We start from the raw sequence: 18,339 nt of genomic DNA, 5'->3' as shown, positions 1-18,339 counted from the left end.
CACGATGCCACCCGTCAGAATATTGTATTCCCGGGAGCTCCAAGGAACCAGCTCAACACCATCGCAATCGAGCAGAACTGTGTCCTCCTCAAGCTGTGCTTCACCACCACTTTGTCGCTTCCTAAGCCCAAGCCCCACCCCGCGTCAGTCACCACCTCAAGGCCGAGCTCTCCTGTTGCCCGCATGCGAGCTGCTAGCAGTGCTGCGATGCGGCCCGCGCCGAGCCGTCGCGCGGTGGCGTGCTTCAGTCCTCGCACGTCGTCTGCGCTATCCGGCTCCTCCCGCGCGCCCCCATGTGCCGACGCAGCCGCTAGATCGTGATTGATTTGGGGTGAATAAAAAGAAAGAAACTAGAGGAGGTTGTAATATGACAGTTGGGCGCTACCGTCAGTGAGAGTAGGTTGTAATCCGGCCGGGATCGGTCGCTCCAAACGGCTTCAGGGTTTGATTTGGACCGGGATTAGTAAGTTTAGGGTGTAAACAACAGGGATTTCGACTTGAGGGTTTGATCCGCTGAACTTATACAAATTCAGGGTTTAAAATGGACTTTTTCCATCTATCTATCTTCTTGCTAATACTCCTACTTGAAGGTACAGGTCATACGTCGCCAATAAAAATCTGGGGCCATATACCCCGATTGGATGCTGACGTAGTTGTGTGTGGATGCCTAAGTCCGGTATATTTGTTTGATGTGGATAGATGTACCCATGCTTCACACAAAAAAGTTCTTTTGAAAAAAAATCCCGTAGCTTTTATGCATGCTGCTTACATTTGTGACGTTGACATTGAACTCGGATGAAAACTATGAAAACAACCTAATCTCGAAAAGCTAAAACAAAATAACACAATTTCAAAATTAATTCGCAAACTCATCTATTTGCATGGGCCCTACCTCACGGAGCCACACTATAGCATGAAGCCGTGGTCCATGACGCCATGGCCATGAATGCTAGAGAGCATGCATCCGATGAAGAGGGGTTATTACTAAAATTATTTTCTGATAAGTTTATTTTTCATTCTAACTTTTGAGAATAGGTTATCTTTGTCAAAATCATCCTTAACTTTGAGATAATTCCCATCTTACCATGACTACTTTTCTTTTGAATGGTCAGATAGTTATTAATCCCAACCTGAATTTTCTCATGCTTTTTGGAAAGTAACAGGGGGAGAAAATCCAGATCTGTTCGCTCTCGTCGCTAACAGTCGCCCTACCAGAACGAGGCCCAGCGGGTGGTGGGGCATTTTCAGAGTGGGATGGGGGGAGGGGCTAATTGGGTGGCAATGTCATCGACCGCCAAAGATGGCATCGTCCGGTGGCGCGGGAGGGGGTTACCCACGGGAGGGGTGGTTTTCTTCCAGTGGTGGCGATGACGCCTCACAGTTATCTGGCGGCGGGGGGAGGGGGCTACATGGAGGTGCCTACGGTTCCAATTTTAAGCAATTCATCCCCTCGACTATGATGACTTTTTTCTGGATCAATGTCATAAAATGGTAATAGTGTTTGTGAGAAGTAAGAAGCAATGTGTCACATACGACACTTTGCCGTTTGCAATCGGGACTAATGTTGATTGTCGTGATCAAAAACCTTGCAGATGTAGGTACAACTTGGTTATTACACCAAGTGTGGTGTACCGCTGAGGCGCTGACATATCAAGTTCTCTCGGCTCATATGTGTTAATAACATAATTGAACATGTCATGCCACTTGTTATTTCTCATGGTTTTTTTCTTATATGAAAATCTGAGTAAATAGAAGTCACCACGAATTAACAAAGGTAAGCTTTGATCTCTGCATACATCACCCAACTTAATCAAGCAATCTTCCTTATCTTCCTCCTGGGCAACCGTAAACAAGAAACATACGCCATTTCTTCGGTTTTCAAATCAAGAATGGTAACTTTCACACAAAATCTACTCGAAGTATTTCACCTGGTCAGACCATTCCTAGCATTCTCCTGAAAAAGAATAATGTCCCAAAATGATGATAGTGTAAAAACAAGAAGCATGTGTCACATATGACAATATGGAGTTTGCAATCTGGACTAATGTTGATTGTGGTGACCAAAAACCTTGCAGATGACGTCCATCTGCTTATCCAAACTGAACCCCAATCCATCCATCAAAGTAACCCCAAAGGGATCATCGCCTATGTGGCCTCAACAGAGCGGCACACCCCCAAGCAAAGATAACATCACAAGTTGCACACCACTCGCTGTCCTGTCCAACGCAAGGCCAAGAGGCACTAGTTGCGGCTGCTGATGAGTTATTCCGTGATATATCCCACAAATATTCGGTCAATTTAATATCACATGTATGCGAATCCTGAGGAAATCGCCCCCAAAAAGTGAAGTGTAGACGCCTGAAATCCTCACCCACAAATGTTGCAGCATCGAAAAGCTCCACCGCACCTATATATACTCTACCGGCACGCTCGCCCTGTTCTTGCTGCTCCTCACAACTTCTTCTCTGCTCCTTTCCATTCACACACCTCTCAGCTTCTACTCTGTTTCGCTGCTCACTCGTAGAAGTGCTCTGCTCGTAGAAGATGGAGTGGACGCGCGGGAAATGCATCGGGAAGGGCGCGTTCGGCACCGTGCACCTGGCCGTCGACAGGGCCACAGGCCGCACCTTCGCCGTCAAGTCGGTCGATGCCAAGGGCGGCGCGCCGGTGGCCGCGATGGCCTGTCTGGAGAGCGAGATAAGGATCCTGAAGCGGCTCAGCTCGCCGTGCGTCGTGGCGTACCTCGGGGATGACGCGACGGCCGCGTCCAGGAACCTGCACATGGAGCTGGTCCAGGGCGGCACCGCAGCCGACGCGGCGGCTGCGACTGGCGGCCTCAGCGAGCGCGAGGCGCGGCGCGTCCTGCGCCGTGTGGCTGCCGCGCTGCGCTACCTGCACGACGTCGCCGGGGTGGTGCACGGGGACGTCAAGGGCCGGAACGTGCTCCTCGGCGGCGACGGTGGCGCAAAGCTCGCGGATTTCGGCGCGGCGAGGCTCATGTCTGAACCGGCGCCCAGGGGTCCGCGCGGGACGCCGGCGTGGATGGCACCGGAGGTGGCCCGCGGCGGCGCGTCGACGCCGGCATCCGACGTCTGGTCGCTCGGGTGCACCGCGGTGGAGCTGCTCGCCGGGAAGCGGCCGTGGTCGGAGATCGGCGGCGCGCGAGAGGTCGGCGAGCTGCTGCTCCGCGTCGGGTTCGGCGGCAGGCAGCCTGAGCTGCCCGCGCGCTTGTCGGACCCCTGCCGCGACTTCCTCGACAGGTGTCTACGCCGCGACGCCGGCGAGCGGTGGACCTGCGAGCAGCTGCTGCGCCACCCGTTCCTCGCCGCGGACGACGACGCCGGCGAGACGTATCCGTCTCCCCGGGCGGTTCTTGACTGGGCGGCGTCGGACTCGGACTCCGATGCGTCGTTCGACTGCTCGGAGGCCGACATCGAGGAGGAGCACGAGGTCATGGCGCGCGCCAAGGTGAGGATCGCCGAATTGGCGCCAGACATGCTGCACACAAGCCGGGCGCATGAGTTGGATGAATGGCCCACCTGGGCATCCGACACCTGGGCCCCACTGCCCGGCCACGAGATGTCAACCAATGTACCATCGGGACCGTCACCATCCGACGCTGCCACAGTCGACGATGCAGGAAATGGCGGCAGCGCCGGTGATGGTGCCGTCGTCACCGGCGCGTTCTGCTGTGTGAACCGCCGTGCTTGCTGCGACGATCGCTGTAGGAACCATAGAAGTTGGTCTGGGGTTGATCGGCCTGGTTCGCCGCCGTTCGCCGTTGTGTCCGCGTTGGTGTCATGTATTCTCTCGCATTTGGTTCAATCAAAGATTTTATTTGAGCTATCTGTCAGTAATTTTTTTCTTACAACTTCTGGTTCATGCTTCTTTCGTAGCTTTGACTCTTGATCTCGCTGCTAATTGGGTAAGCGACCCGGCCGAGGTTGGTTGGTCAGCAGGGCGTTCATTTTTTTGGGAGCATGCCTCCAGCATTTGCATCGACTACGCAACTTTTTTTTTTTTTTTTGAAACGAGGCAAAAGCTTTGCCAATATATTGATATAGAAGGAGCAAACAGGGTATGGCCTAGGCCAAAAAAAGAAAAAATAAAGAGGGACAAGCCCCTGAAAAGACAGAATCAACCCATAAGCTCAGCAAGGTTTTTAGCTCCAGCTAGCACCCAGGCTTCCCCTTCTTTTTTGATCCTACGCATGACCTCTGAAGGCAAGGAAGACTTGCCGTTGAAGACTCTCTCGTTCCTTTCCTTCCAAATCTCCCAGGCAATGAGCATGATTGCTGTTTTGAGACCTTTCGGGGAAGAGGAGGGTGATTTGGCAGTGGCCTGCCAGTATTCGAGAACCTTAGGCCGGTTGGTCCCCATGCTGAGCAGCAGATCTGGACAAGAGAGCCAGCTGGCCGTGGCCGACCAGATCCTTCTAGAATAGGGACATTCAAAGAGTATGTGCCGAGCTGTCTCCGGGGTGCACCTGCAGAGCTGGCAAGAAGGGGTGTGGGGCCATCCACGCTTGGCTAGGCGGTCGGCGGTCCAAAGACGATTCTGAACTGCGAGCCAAGCGAAGAAACGACATTTGGGCGGGGCCCAGGTCTTCCAGATGATCGAACCGAAGGCGCACGGTAGAGAGGCCATGAATTGTTCCTTATAGGCGGAACTAGCCGAATAGCAGCCATTAGGCGAGATGGTCCAAATGATGGAGTCTTCGACGTCCGGGGACAACTGGACATCCGAAAGGAGGTCCCATAAGTGAACAAACTGAGCAATATGATCGGCAGTGAAGGAGTCCACCACAAGGTCGGTAATCCAGTTCTGGCCATTTAGAGCATCCTGAACAGTCCGGTTTTTCCTTCTGGAAGCTTTAAAGATCAGGGGCACAAGGTCTTTAGGGGGCGAACCATTGAGCCAGGAGGAGGTCCAGAAGGAGGCCTTCCTGCCGTCGCCAATAGTCACTCTGGTGGCCGCGCTGAAAAGCTGACGATCGGAATCATCATTGGGGGTTTCAGTCCCCACCCAAGGCTTTCCTGGGGCCTTCCACTACACAACTTTTTATTGCATTGTTTAAAAGTTTAAGAGTTTACATCTCAAAGGTTACTTAACGTGTTCATAGAAATCAACCATAAAAAAAAAGCGCCACAGAAGCAGGCAAGACCATTTTCGGCTTCAATAGGTAGCAATACGGATAACCTGCACAAAATGAGCAGTTCCACTTCTATTAAAGACCATATCATTTCTGCAATTCCACATAGTCTAAACTAAATCACATACGCCTACACGAAATCCGAGCTTTAGCTTGCTTCTCAACTCCATTAAGCCAATTTTTGAACATATTCGTTGGTTACATTGGTCAGGTTACATTGGTCAGCAGGGTGTGTGCCATGCTTGCTCTATTTTATTTGCCAGTTTTGCGTTGTTGTGAGGTTGACATCGAATTTAGTACGGCATGTCTTCAAGAAAACTTGTCTAAAGACCATATCTAGGGGCGTGTTTGGTAGTCTCGGTCGGTTTTGGGCTGACTGGACATGCTTCTAAGTCCGTTGTGCGTTCGGAATGAGCCATGAGCAGCGTTGACGTTTAGTTTGGTTGCCCGTGATGCACAGGGTAATCAAATGGGAGATTAGGAAAGGGGAATCAAGGGTAGTTTGTTCTCTTCTTCATCTTCATCTAAGTATTCTCTTCTTCATCATCTTCTCACACAGTGGTCTGCCCTCCGGCCAATGCGCTTTCCCGCTCGAGCCTCTTGTTCTTCCGGTCTTCATTGTTTCATGCCTCCACGTCATGGCCGATCTCAACTTCATCAGGCACAACATGTACTTAAAAGTACTTAGCCTTGCCCCAACCTAAGATCTAGTTGTGAATAATGAAACAAGCAAGAAACAGTTTGACTTGAGCATCGTAAGTGTTGAAGGGTGACGAGGGGGCTCCTCGGCAATGCCCACCATGAGGGGGCTTAGGGTTGAAGGAATCCTGCAGGTTAGCACGAGACATCGGATACTAAATGAACAAAAGGAGATATTTACCCAGGTTCGGGACCCTCGATGAGGTAAAACCCTTGCTCATGCTTGTCTGATCTTGATTTATCGATGAAAAGGTTACAATGGGGCAGCCGATAGATTGCGTTGTGCTGAACTCGCCGGAAGGCAAGGTTTCTAGGGTTGGTGTATGCGGGATTGTGTAGGTTGATTTTGATGTCCTCCGACAGGCCTTCTCCTGGCCTTTATATAGGAGGTCAGGTCCCGAGAGTCCTACCTAGATTTAACTATGTTACAATGAGATCTAATCTATCCTTTCCTTATACGACGTTTCCTCGCCTTGTCTATCAAGAATCCGCCTCCTTCTACCTTTCCTTCATCGCAACCGACGTATTGGTCCATCTTGGGTTGCGGCGATTTTCATGGATCCCTTGTTGGGCCAAAGGAGGTAGGGCAATGTTGGATACCCGAAGGGTAATGGCCACATCAGTAGCCCTCGAGTGACTGGCCAAAGCGAAGCTTTGGGCAGGGACTAAAGGTGTCTTCATCCAAACGTCTTGATCACTCGAAGAATGTTGAATCTTGTGCTTGATGTAAAATTGAATTTTCCTGTTATCGGGTGCGCGAATAGCGCTCCCGATGGGAGTATCCCCCGAGTCTATGGGCGGATGCTTGCAACCGTGCGTAGACTCAAGTTGTACTACTCGAAGATCTTGCCGTTGATGTCGATGTTTTTGAATCTTCTTCTTCATCCGATGTCTTTTGAATGTATCGGGTCCTTAAGGAATGTAGACTTCGAGAGAAGCTGAATAATTGATCGTACGTAAGGGATAAGAGCAACAATCCCACTTTTACTCGGCGAACCGAGACTGGTTAACTTCCGAAGCAAAACAGCATTACCCTACACAGGCTCAAGTCCCCGTGCCCGAACCTGGATTGCTAGAATCTTCAGGTCCGTTCTTCCTTGAATTCTTTTTGTCATTGATGCCTTTATCGTTTTATTGGGTGCACGACCATCGCTCTCGATGGGAGTAGCCCCCGAGCATGTGGATGACTGCAAAGTAGTCATGCGCCACCAGCACCAGCGATGGGTACCGGGGCTCCGGCACGGTGCCGGGGTAGACGCGGTGCGAGCGGAACTTGATGATGCGACCGTTCTTGGGGAAGCGACCGCCGTTGGCGAAGTAGTCGGCGTTGTCGTTGACGAAGTCTAGCAAGCCGAGCCGCTGGACGAGGCCAGATACCACACGCTCGCCGGAGACGGTGAGGAGACCCGCCTGGATATCAACTCCGGAAAGCGCAGCTGCTGGCCCCATGGTGGGCACCAACTGTCGTCGTGGTGGAACAACAGATGCCATGGGAAAGGCTTAAGATTGGGGTCGGATGTACGCTTGAGGATCCGGGTGAGGGGAAGGTTTAGAGAAAAAGGGAGATTAAACTCAGGGTTTGTATTTCGTGAAGAACCAAAGGGGAGCTACAGAACCTAGCCTCTGGCCGGAGGTTGAAGATGTACGACAACTAGCCGATCTCCTACTGCAGTACTACCAAAAGATCGATCGTCCCGCACAGGGGTGCCCCTCCTCTCCTTATATAGTGGGGAGGAGGCTTACAGGGGAAGAAACCCTAGGGGTATCTTTGGTGACCTAAGCTACTTTATAAAGCTTATTTTGCTCCAGGGATGACACTTTTGTCTTTAATCAGAGGGCAGATGACCTCGTCCGGCTTCTTATACGTCATCCTCATCTTTGGCATCAGGGCTTCGATTAAAGCTGAAGTGCTTCACTCATCTTGTCATTTAGTCCTTGAGGGAATCTTTGACCGGGGTGCCGACATGCTACAGTTGAGCCTATGCCGGTGATGTCTACGGGTGCTTCTATTCTTGTAGACAGTGTTGGGCCTTGATGACCCACAAGTATAGGGGATCGCAGCAGTCTTCGCGGGTAGTATAACCCAATTTATTGATTCGACACAAGGGGAGACAAAGAACACTTGGAAGCCTTAACAGCGGAGTTGTCAATTCAGCTGCACCTGGAAACAGACTTGCTCGCAAGAGTTTATCAAGAGTAACAGCTTTATAAAGCGATAGCAGTAGTGAAATAACAAAGCGAGTAACAGGGACAGCAGTAGTGATTATAGTAAACAGCAGGATTAAAATACTGTAGGCACGGGGACGGATGACGGGCGTTGCATGGATGAGAGAAACTCATGTAACAATCATAGCAGGGCATTTGCAAATAATAATAAAACGGTGTCCAAGTACAAAGCAATCAATAGGCATGTGTTCCAATTATAGTCGTACGTGCTCGCAATGAGAAACTTGCACAACATATTTTGTCCTACCAGCCGGTGGCAGCCGGGCCTCAAGGGAATCTACTGGATATTAAGGTACTCCTTTTAATAGAGTACCGGAGCAAAGCATTAACACTCCGTGAATACATGTGATCCTCACGTCACTACCATCCCCTCCGGTTGTCCCGATTCTTGTCACTTCGGGGCCATTGGTTCCGGACAGCGACATGTGTATACAACTAGCAGGTAAGACCATAAACAATGAATATCATGATGAAACAATAACATGTTCAGATCTGAGATCATGACACTCGGGCCCTAGTGACAAGCATTAAGCATAACAAGTTGCAACAATATCATCAAAGTACCAATTACGGACACTAGGCACTATGCCCTAACAATCTTATGCTATTACATGACCAATCTCATCCAATCTCTACCATCCCCTTCGGCCTACAGCGGGGGAATTACTCACACATGGATGGGGGAAGCATGGCTGGTTGATGGAGAGGCGTCGGTGATGATGATGGCGATGATCTCCTCCAATTCCCCGTCCCGGCGGAGTGCCAGAACGGAGACTTCTGGCTCCCGAGACGGAGTTTCGCGATGTGGCGGCGTTCTGGAGGCTTTCTGGCGACTTCGACTTCTCCTCGTGCGTTTTTAGGTCGAAGGCAATATATAGTCCGAAGGAGGGCATCGGAGGCCGGCCGAGGGGGCCACACCACAGGGCCGCGCGGGCCCCCCCTGGGCCGCGCCGCCTTATGGTGTGGGGCCCTCGGGCCTCCACCTGACTTGTCCTTCTGGCTCCGTCAGTATTCTGGGAAAATAGGGCCTTTTGCATAAATTCCGAGGATTTTCCTGAAAGTTGGATTTCTGCACAAAAACGAGACACCAGAGCAGTTCTGCTGAAAACAGCGTTAGTCCGTGTTAGTTGCATCCCAAATACACAAATTAGATGCAAAACAATAGCAAAAGTGTTCGGGAAAGTAGATACGTTTTGGACGTATCAACTCCCCCCAAGCTTAGCTTATTGCTTGTCCTCAAGCAATTCAGTTGACAACTGAGCGATAAAAGAACTTTCACGAACACATTTGCTCATATGATGTATATATTATCATGCTATGGCTAATACTTAAGCAGTTCATAATGAGATACATGCAAATAAGATCATCTAACAGCTATGTCAATCATGGAGAGGTACCAACAATTAATAATAAGCATCATGAATCATGTATATAAGCAGGATTGCAATGTTCATAAGAGAGTATGATAAAGTGGTATCTCGCTTGCCTGTATTTGATCAGCAAAACATAAATGCCCAGGCACCTCTGAAGTTCATAGAAAGACTAGAAATAGTGATTGTCAAAGATAAAAGCATCAAAGTTATACCACAATCAATCATATTTTGAGACAAGCATATTATACTAAGAATGACAGTTGTGCTCTCAAGATAGCGCTCAAAGAAAGAATGGAGACACAACATAAAAGTAAAAGATTGACCCTTCGCAGAGGGAAGCAGGGATTAACATGCGCTGGAGCTTTTCATTTCTAAAACAAGAGTAAAATTATTTTGAGAGGTGTTTGTTGTTGTCAACGAATGGTAATGGGTACACCAACTACCTCGCCAACCGGACTTCCAAGAGCGGCTCCCATGAATTATTTTTATGTTTATGTGGCACTCCTTCCAACCTTTCTTTCACAAACCATGGCTAACCGAATCCTCGGGTGCCTGCCAACAATCTCATACCATGAAGGAGTGCCTTTTTATTTTAGTTTTATTATGATGACACTCCCCCCAACCTTTGCTTACACAAGCCATGGCTAACCAAATCCTTCGGGTGCCGTCCAACGATCACATACCATGGAGGAGTGTCTATTTAAGTTAATTAATTTGGGACTGGGAATCCCATTGCCAGCTCTTTTTGCAAAATTATTGGATAAGCGGATGTGCCACTAGTCCATAATGAAAGTCCGTCAAAAGTAAATGACAAGGTTGAAAGTTAAACACCACATACTTCCTCATGAGCTATGAAACATTAACACAAATTGAGAAGCATTTGGAAGGTTTTAAAGGTAGCGCATGAGAATTTACTTGGAATGGTTTGAAATGCCATGCATAGGTATTTATGGTGGACACTTTGGAATAACTTGGTTTTCAGGTGTTTGGAAGCACGAGCAGCGTTCCCGCTCAGTACAAGTGAAGGCTAGCAAAAGACTAGGGAGCGACAAATCAAGAGAGCAGTAACTGTCATAATCATGCTTGCGGCAAAATAAATTAACGGAGGCATAAAAATGATACAAGAACTCTGAAGCAATATAAGTCATCGAGGCTTAATTGACTTTTGTTCAGTCATATGCATGCGTTAGCATGTGCCAAGTTGATATAAATGAATTATCCAGAGGGGGATACCACAATGCCGTACTTACTTATGAATAAAACAATGCAAGCAAACATTCATGACATGCTACTCATATTAATAAATTGGAGCAAATCATGAGAGATCATGAACTACTAGACTTTCTCAAATGACATATACCTCACATGAATCAACTAAGCATGCTCACATGGATGAGTATATGTACAAAAATGAAAACAAATAGAGTTCATACCAGCCTCTCACCACAATCCAATTGTCGTAGATCGTCATTATTGCCTTTCACTTGTGTAGCTTGGATAATATAAAATGAAAACCACGCTCCAGCCACCGAAGACCATTGAACTCAAGATGAACTTTACAAACCAAAGAAGAACAGCAAATATTTTTGGTGTTTTCGAATTTGGAAACAAGAACAAAAGAAAACAAGCGAACAAAGCAAAATCTTTTTGGGTTTTCTAAATAGCAAACTAGCAATAGCAAATAAAGCGAAACAAATGCAAGAAACCAAAGCAAACAAATGATGAAAAGAAACTACAGAAATATTTTTGGTCTTTTTGTGTTTTGGGAAAGAAACAAAGCAAAAACAAGAAATAGCAAACTAGAAAAGTCACATAAACACAAAACAGCAGAAATTCGTCAAACTTGACAGCAGTACAGTACTCGATTTTTAATAAATTCTTCCACTGCTCAAATCGAAAAGTGTTCAACTAATGAAAGTTAGATAAGAACCTGGGGAACATGCACAAAAATTGGCTTCGCAAAATACTGTTCTGGCTATTTTTGGAAAAAAATTCGGTAACAGTCCAGAATCTGTTTTCAGGCAGCACTTCCCAAAATATCATCTCCCTCTCATTAGAAAACCACTCAAACAAACTAAACAAGTATATACAAGTATCCAGCAATCATAATATGCAAAGAATGAGTGATGCCAGTATACCTCCCCCCAAGCTTAGGCTTTTGGCCTAAGTGGAGTTCAACCCCAGCGAGGGTCGCTGTTCCTCGCCGGTGGATAATGCATGGCGTAGTCATAGTAAGGTTCCTGTGCAGAAGAAAAGCGTGGAGGCTCCACATATCCAACATGTTGATGCGAGGAACTTGCTGCATCGGATGATGAGTCGAGGTGTTCCTCGGCCTCCTCCGTGTTGCCTCTTGCATGATGGCCTCCTCCCTCTATGTGTGCATTCAGTGCACCTTCTGTGACTGACCAATCTTCCCTGGAATCAAGGTTAAATAGAACAGGCGCAAGCAATCTTACTAGTTTCTCAGTTTTCTTAGTTATTCTCCAAACTTTCTTATAAAATGTCATCTTGTAGAACAGGTTACCCAAATTAGATGAAGCAGAAACAAATTCATGTTTAATCATAGAGACTATGTCAAGTTTTTCTATGGAAAGTTGAATATCAAGATGGTGAGGTTCTACATTATGCAAAGCTAGCAAACGAGAGGCGATGAGACCTCCACAAATTCCACCTTTTTCACGGTTAGTAGCAAGTCTATAAGCTATCAATGCCCCCAAATTATAAGTCTTACTACCTTGCAGTGCAGCAGCTAGAAAAGCTAAATCTTGGGTAGATAGTTTACCACCACTTTTTCTAGCAAGAACGCATTTAGTAATGAAATAAGCAAAGTAGCGGATAGCTGGGAGTTGAATGCTAGTAATTTTACCACCATCCTCTGAGAAACTCCTTCCATAACAAATCATCTCAAAGATGCTTAAGAGCTCTCGTGGCGATCCCCGTATCTTCTCGCACGATCCCCATTGCGGTACTCTAATTGCTGTACAAAAATCATTGAATGGCAAGTTGATAGTTTTATTATAAATCTTATACTGAACCGTGGGGTTAGATCGCGACCAATTGAACTGGAAGTCCTGCACAACAGACATAGTCAATTTTACATATTGGCATGGTTCTCCATCAACAAAACCATTCAACCCTGCACGAGAAATTAGACTCTGAACATCTTCCAGTATTCCTGCGCTTCTCATGAAATCTGTGCACGGGTAGTAAGAGGGGTATACTCCCTCTTCACGGTTCACTCTCATGACTTGTTGCACCTCCAATTCTTGTTGGTTTAGTTGATATCTATTCCACTCCATTTTCTGAAATTTTTCAACAAACAACATAAAATTTGATTTGGTGACATATAATCAAGTGGAACTACTATAGGAACTTGCTAGAGTGCTAATCATGCATCAAAACTAGTTTATACAACTTAGAACAAGCATGCAAGCTCACTAAACATGTTACCTACTGCAGCAAAATATTCAAGATATACTCAACCAAACAAAATTCTACTTGGATAATCGGAGGAGTCACATACCGGAGAGCAAATGTGCCAAATTTCAGACAGAAATCTGGGCTGAGCAAAGAGATCGAAAAATCCTGAGCTCTTGAGCAAAAACGCGAGTGAGAGAAAGCTGGTGCGAGTTTTTTCGGGAGAGAGAAGATTCTGGGAGAAAGAGATGCTAAAGTGGGGCAAGGAGGGGCCCACACCACAGGGTGGCGCGCCCCCTCCTTGGCCGCGCCGGCTGGTGGTGTGGCACCCTGGGGTGCCCCACAGGTCATCCTCTGGTGCTCCCAGGTGCCTCTTCGAAAAATAGGACCAACGGTATAATTTTTGTGAATTTTTGAAAACTTTGAAAAATGCACATTTCTGGGTATTAAGTTTATTATTACTGGCCAGAAATTTTTTTGAAATCTCTAATTAACTTAAGGAGCTTTGCAAATCAAAAGTGCTACAGCGAGTAAAACAAGTGGAGGAAGAAAGAGATGTTGTTTACCTCCTCTATGCATATAAAAGGTATTTGTTAACAAGGTTGATCAAGTCTTGCCACCAAATAAATTTTACATAGCATATGAAGAAATAAACCTCAAATCAATCATGTTACCTTGAATTGTATTGATATGGATCCAATCATAAGATTTTGATATCCTTCTTTAGGCTCATACTAGGAAAATTGCCCGTGCGTTGCTACGGGATATACTGTTTTTGCGATAACAACTGATGATATTCATTGGCGAAACCGATTACAAACTACTCCATGAATAAACAAAAATACAATATGATCCCAGACTATTGCAAGAATGACCTCACACCATAATTCCGGATCCCAATCAAGCCCACCGTCCTCGTCGTCACCAAACAAGTACAACGACCAGATCTAGAGGCAGTGCATCTTCCAACACCATCGTATCACCGCCACCGATGTCGCCACACTGGGCTTGAACACCGAAGGAGTGCCCACCCTGGAAGGTGAGAGCTAATATTCCATTTTAGACCATCGGGCGGGAAGGAGATGAAGAAGAGCCCGCAGTACCTTCGGATGAAGATCCCCGAGCAGTAGACCCAACCCACCAGCAGAACGTTCTACCATCTGGCATATTTAGGCGCCGACGTGTCCAGTCGCCTTCTCCCCTCACCAGCAAGGCCGGCCGGAGGAAGCTGCAAGACATTGCAGCCACAGACCACCGGAAGAGCCCTCGCCACCACGGCCGGCCGAGGGGAAGACAACGACATCAACACTCCTCCGACTCCAGAACAGACTCCACAAACTCCACGACAGAGTCGAATTCGACCGCGCCCGGGTAAACCACCCTCCCCAGATCCGCAGATCCTAGAGGATACCATGCCAGCAGCACACCGGCGCCGCCACAAGTGTCCTTGCCGAGATGGGGATCGATCTCCAGCACCCTTATTCCGATGCGACGCCGCCTTCACCATCCCGACGTCGTCCCCAGAACACCTAACGAAGACGAAGCCAACCGCTACCCGGCGCTGCAGAAGAAGATTCCCCCACCGCCGCCACGCCACCGGGGCTTAGCCCGACGGCGCCAGCGGCGGCGGCGGTGGGAGGAGGGGGTGTGCCGGGCTAGGGTTGGGAGGGTACGGGAGGAGGCACGAGACTACGGTCTTGAGGATATACTTAGTTAAAATGTTGTTATGACAGCGGATAGGAAAAAATCATGAAAGAATTAGGTGTATTTTTTTCTTACAAGCTTCCAGCGCAGTTAAGGTTTTCGATGCACCAGCCACGTGCTCAACGTAATCCCATCCTCCAACTGCTTTTCTTCTCAACGATTCGGCCTCGAGGAACAAATAAGCCACCTGCTAGATCGAGTTGGCCCTGCACTACGATCGTTTCTCGCTCTATCGGATGTGTCGCTGGTCGCGTAAACCACAATTCCTATTCCAAGGCACCAATAGTTGATCACTGCCACTGCCCGTCCACTTTATCTAAAATGTAAAAAAACTGTGACAGTGATGCATAATTATTTAATAAAATGTTAGCCCTACGTTTCGCAAAAAAAATGTGTAATCTGCCTATTCCTATGACAATGAAACTACATATTAGGTATGATGGTTTTTGACATACATGGAGAAAGGTTTATGAGTTTAGTGTGAATAAATTAGAATGTTTTACTTCGCACTCTCACAAATAAATACTCACCGCTTAGTATTCACATAAAGAAAATTAGCTATTTTGACTGATACTCTGATCCATGTGTGCACGTGCAATGCATAAAGTGATTCAACAAAGAAACCCAGATTTAGTGAGGCACTTTCCACGGCAGGGGGCACGACCTATGCATCCTCTGTAGAAATCTGTGCAAAAATTTGCACCTCTGTACGCATCTCACAGAATTATACATAGGTCGATGGAGCACCCTGGGAAGGATGGAGCTGTAGCACGAACTCTACGGCTTGAACACCAGGAGCTAGGCGTCAAAGCAATGTCCGGCCACGGATACAGGATGGACATGACCAGCGAGCGTATTGTGGAAAGAGTCTGGAGGCTGACCATCGAGCGTAGCGGCCTGGGCTTTTTGTGATCTTGCCTGACATTGAAATTCCTTGGCGTCGTATCCGGCAGCGACCAAGCCATTGCTGAAAGCGTTGGCCTGAGGTAGGTGTAGGCGGTGGGCGATTGGAGGACCGAATAGGCTGGTGGCTTGCAAACCACGGAGGCGGCCGGAATCTGGAGGCGCGATGGCAATACCACCACGCGCATCAGCCTGGGGCCGGGAAACCATAGGCGCGTCCGGCGATGGTGGATCGGAGGCTGCAGGGCACCGTCCGACGGCTGGCTGGAAACCTGATTAATAGATCATCTAGCTATGCGACGAGCCAGCCCATCAAGAACGACCGAGCGCACACATACATGAGTGCTTGTATTCAGATCGATCTCTGCTTCGCGAAGGACGTAGGCGCTGTTGGCTTTCCCTGCTGTTATGATTCGGTTCGGACTGTGCTGATGTACGTACGAAGCTGGGTTAATTATTATAGCGATCGAGGTAACGGACGGACGAACGACGGTGGACGAAACTGAACGGACCAAACTACGGAAACGCTTCTCCCTTTATTATTAGGTATAGATATAGGACAATCAATAGTTCCAATTTTGATAGTTCTCACATTAGAAATAGTATTGACTCCACATACTTTATCAATCATCTTGGGGAAATAGATGGTATGCTCCTTATCATCAACATTGAAAGTAACCTTCCCTTTATTGCAATCAATAATAGCCCCTGCGGTGTTAAGAAAAGGTCTCCCAAGAATAATAGACATATTATCATCTTCAGGCATTTCCAACACACCAAAATCAGTTAATATCAAGCAGTTATTAGTAACTTGAACAGGAACATCCTCACATATACCAACAGGAATAGCAGTGGATTTATCAGCCATTTGCAAAGATATATCAGTAGGTATCAACTTATCTAAATAGAGTCTCTTATAAAGAGAAAAAGGCATAACACTAACACCGGCTCCCAAATCACATAGAGCAGTTTTAACATAATTATTCTTAATAGAACAAGGAATAGTAGGTATACCTGGGTCGCCCAACTTCTTTGGCACTTTGCCATTGAAAGAGTAATTAGCAAGCATAGTGGAAATTTCCTCATTGGGGATTTTCCTTTTGTTAGTAACAATATCTTTCATATACTTTGAATAAGGAGGCAATTTAATGGCATCAGTCAAAGGGATTTGCAAGAATAAAGGTTTCATCCAATCACAAAATTTATTATAGTGTTCTTCTTCCTTTGATTTTAGTTTCTTAGCAGGAAAAGGCATTTGCATTTGCACCCAAGGTTCTATTTCATTACCATGTTTCTTAGCAATAAAATCTTCTTTAGTATACTTTTTATTTTTATCATGCTTTTCAGGTTCATCTTCTACCTCTTCTTTATCAGAAGCATCATTCTTATCATTACCATTATCATGTTCATTACCACTTTCAGTTTCAGCATCGGAAATAGAAATACTATTAGGATCATTAGCAGGTTCAGAGGATTCTACAACATTTTTATGTTTCTTCTTCTTTTTCTTCTTAGAAGGAGCACTAGGTTCAATTCGTTGAGAATCTTGTTCAATTCTTTTGGGATGCCCTTCAGAATATAGAGGATCCTGGGTAGAGACACCACCTCTAGTTGTTACTTCATAAGCATGTTTCTCTTTAGAATTATTATTTAGCAAGTCATTTTGCACTTTAGTGAGTTGATCAATTTGAGTTTGAATAATTTGAAAATGTTTAACAAGCATCTTAACATCATTGGAGGTTCTCTCCACAATATCATGCAAATTGCTAATAGCTTGAGAATTTTCCATTAGATGATTCTCTACTCTCATATTAAAATTTTCTTGCTTAACAATATAATTATCAAACTCATCTAAGCATTGCGCAGGAGGTTTTGAATACGGAATATCTTCCCTAGTAAAGCGTTGAAGGGAGTTACCTCAATCATGGATGAAGGGGGAATTATCTCACATATATCTTCTATGGGAGGTAGATTCTTCACATCTTCAGATTTAATACCTTTCTCCTTGAGAGACTTCTTAGCTTCCCTCATATCTTCATCATTCAATTCAATTAAACCCCTCTTCTTCAATATTGGCGTTGGAGTTGGTTCAGGTGTATTCTAATCATCATGATTCCGGCTTATTTTAGCCAATAATTCTTGTAACACCCCAAATTTCAATAAAAAGAAAGTTAGAGAATTCCAGAAAGCAAAATTTCAAACCAACAAAAACTTTTTAATTTGCATATAGTACCATGCATAGGACTTGTGCATTTGAGTGATATGCCATGATGATTGTTATTACTTGCTTTTGATATACTCTAAAACCCTAATGTGATCATATGAAGATCACCAACCAAATAAATTAAAGAGGAAGAAAATCCATAAAATGCAAAACCCTAAAAACCCTCACATATGCCCTATGGCATTATTATAAATTTTGACCCTAGACCTATTTGGTCTTCACCATTAGTTGAATAATGTTATTAAACACTTATTACAACTTTTGGAATCAAAGAATCACAATTCAAATGAAATTCAAACACAAATCTAGCTCACATATGATAATGGTCAAAATTGACAATTATAGTCTGATCACCACTTTGAGCCCTTGCCATTCAATTTTCCCAAACCAACTCTTGCTAACTCTTTGCACCATTTCAAAGTCAACATCAAGGTGAACAACTTTGGTAAAGATCACCATGCCAAAATCATCTTGGATCATGAGCCATGCTCATCCAAAGTCACAACTTTTTCACATAGGCAACATTCTCCACTTAGCCATTTTGGCCAATTCTTGAAATTCTAAATTTCCACCACCACCTCAAATCCTCTCTGGTTGATTACAACTTATATCAACACTCACATTTCAAAAAGATTCGCCAT

General features: G+C 46.1%; 1 protein-coding gene across 1 annotated transcript; it reads left to right on the top strand.

The window, feature by feature from the left end:
• Nucleotides 1-2,307: 2,307 nt before the first annotated feature.
• Nucleotides 2,308-3,909, top strand: LOC127347731 (mitogen-activated protein kinase kinase kinase 18-like). Its single transcript, XM_051373893.2, has one exon. The coding sequence runs from the start codon at nucleotides 2,545-2,547 to the stop codon at nucleotides 3,907-3,909; it is 1,365 nt and encodes a 454-aa protein (XP_051229853.1). The 5' UTR covers nucleotides 2,308-2,544.
• Nucleotides 3,910-18,339: the final 14,430 nt, after the last annotated feature.

Source organism: Lolium perenne, chromosome 4, assembly GCF_019359855.2.
Source record: "Lolium perenne isolate Kyuss_39 chromosome 4, Kyuss_2.0, whole genome shotgun sequence".
In the NCBI taxonomy this organism is placed as follows: domain Eukaryota; kingdom Viridiplantae; phylum Streptophyta; class Magnoliopsida; order Poales; family Poaceae; genus Lolium; species Lolium perenne.
Note: the sequence above shows the minus strand (reverse complement) of the source record. Positions and strands in the feature narration are given on the sequence as shown.

Bases quoted from the DNA above. Each gene is read 5' to 3' on its own strand.
- LOC127347731 (XM_051373893.2), top strand. From the start codon at position 2,545: ATGGAGTGGACGCGCGGGAAATGCATCGGGAAGGGCGCGTTCGGCACC.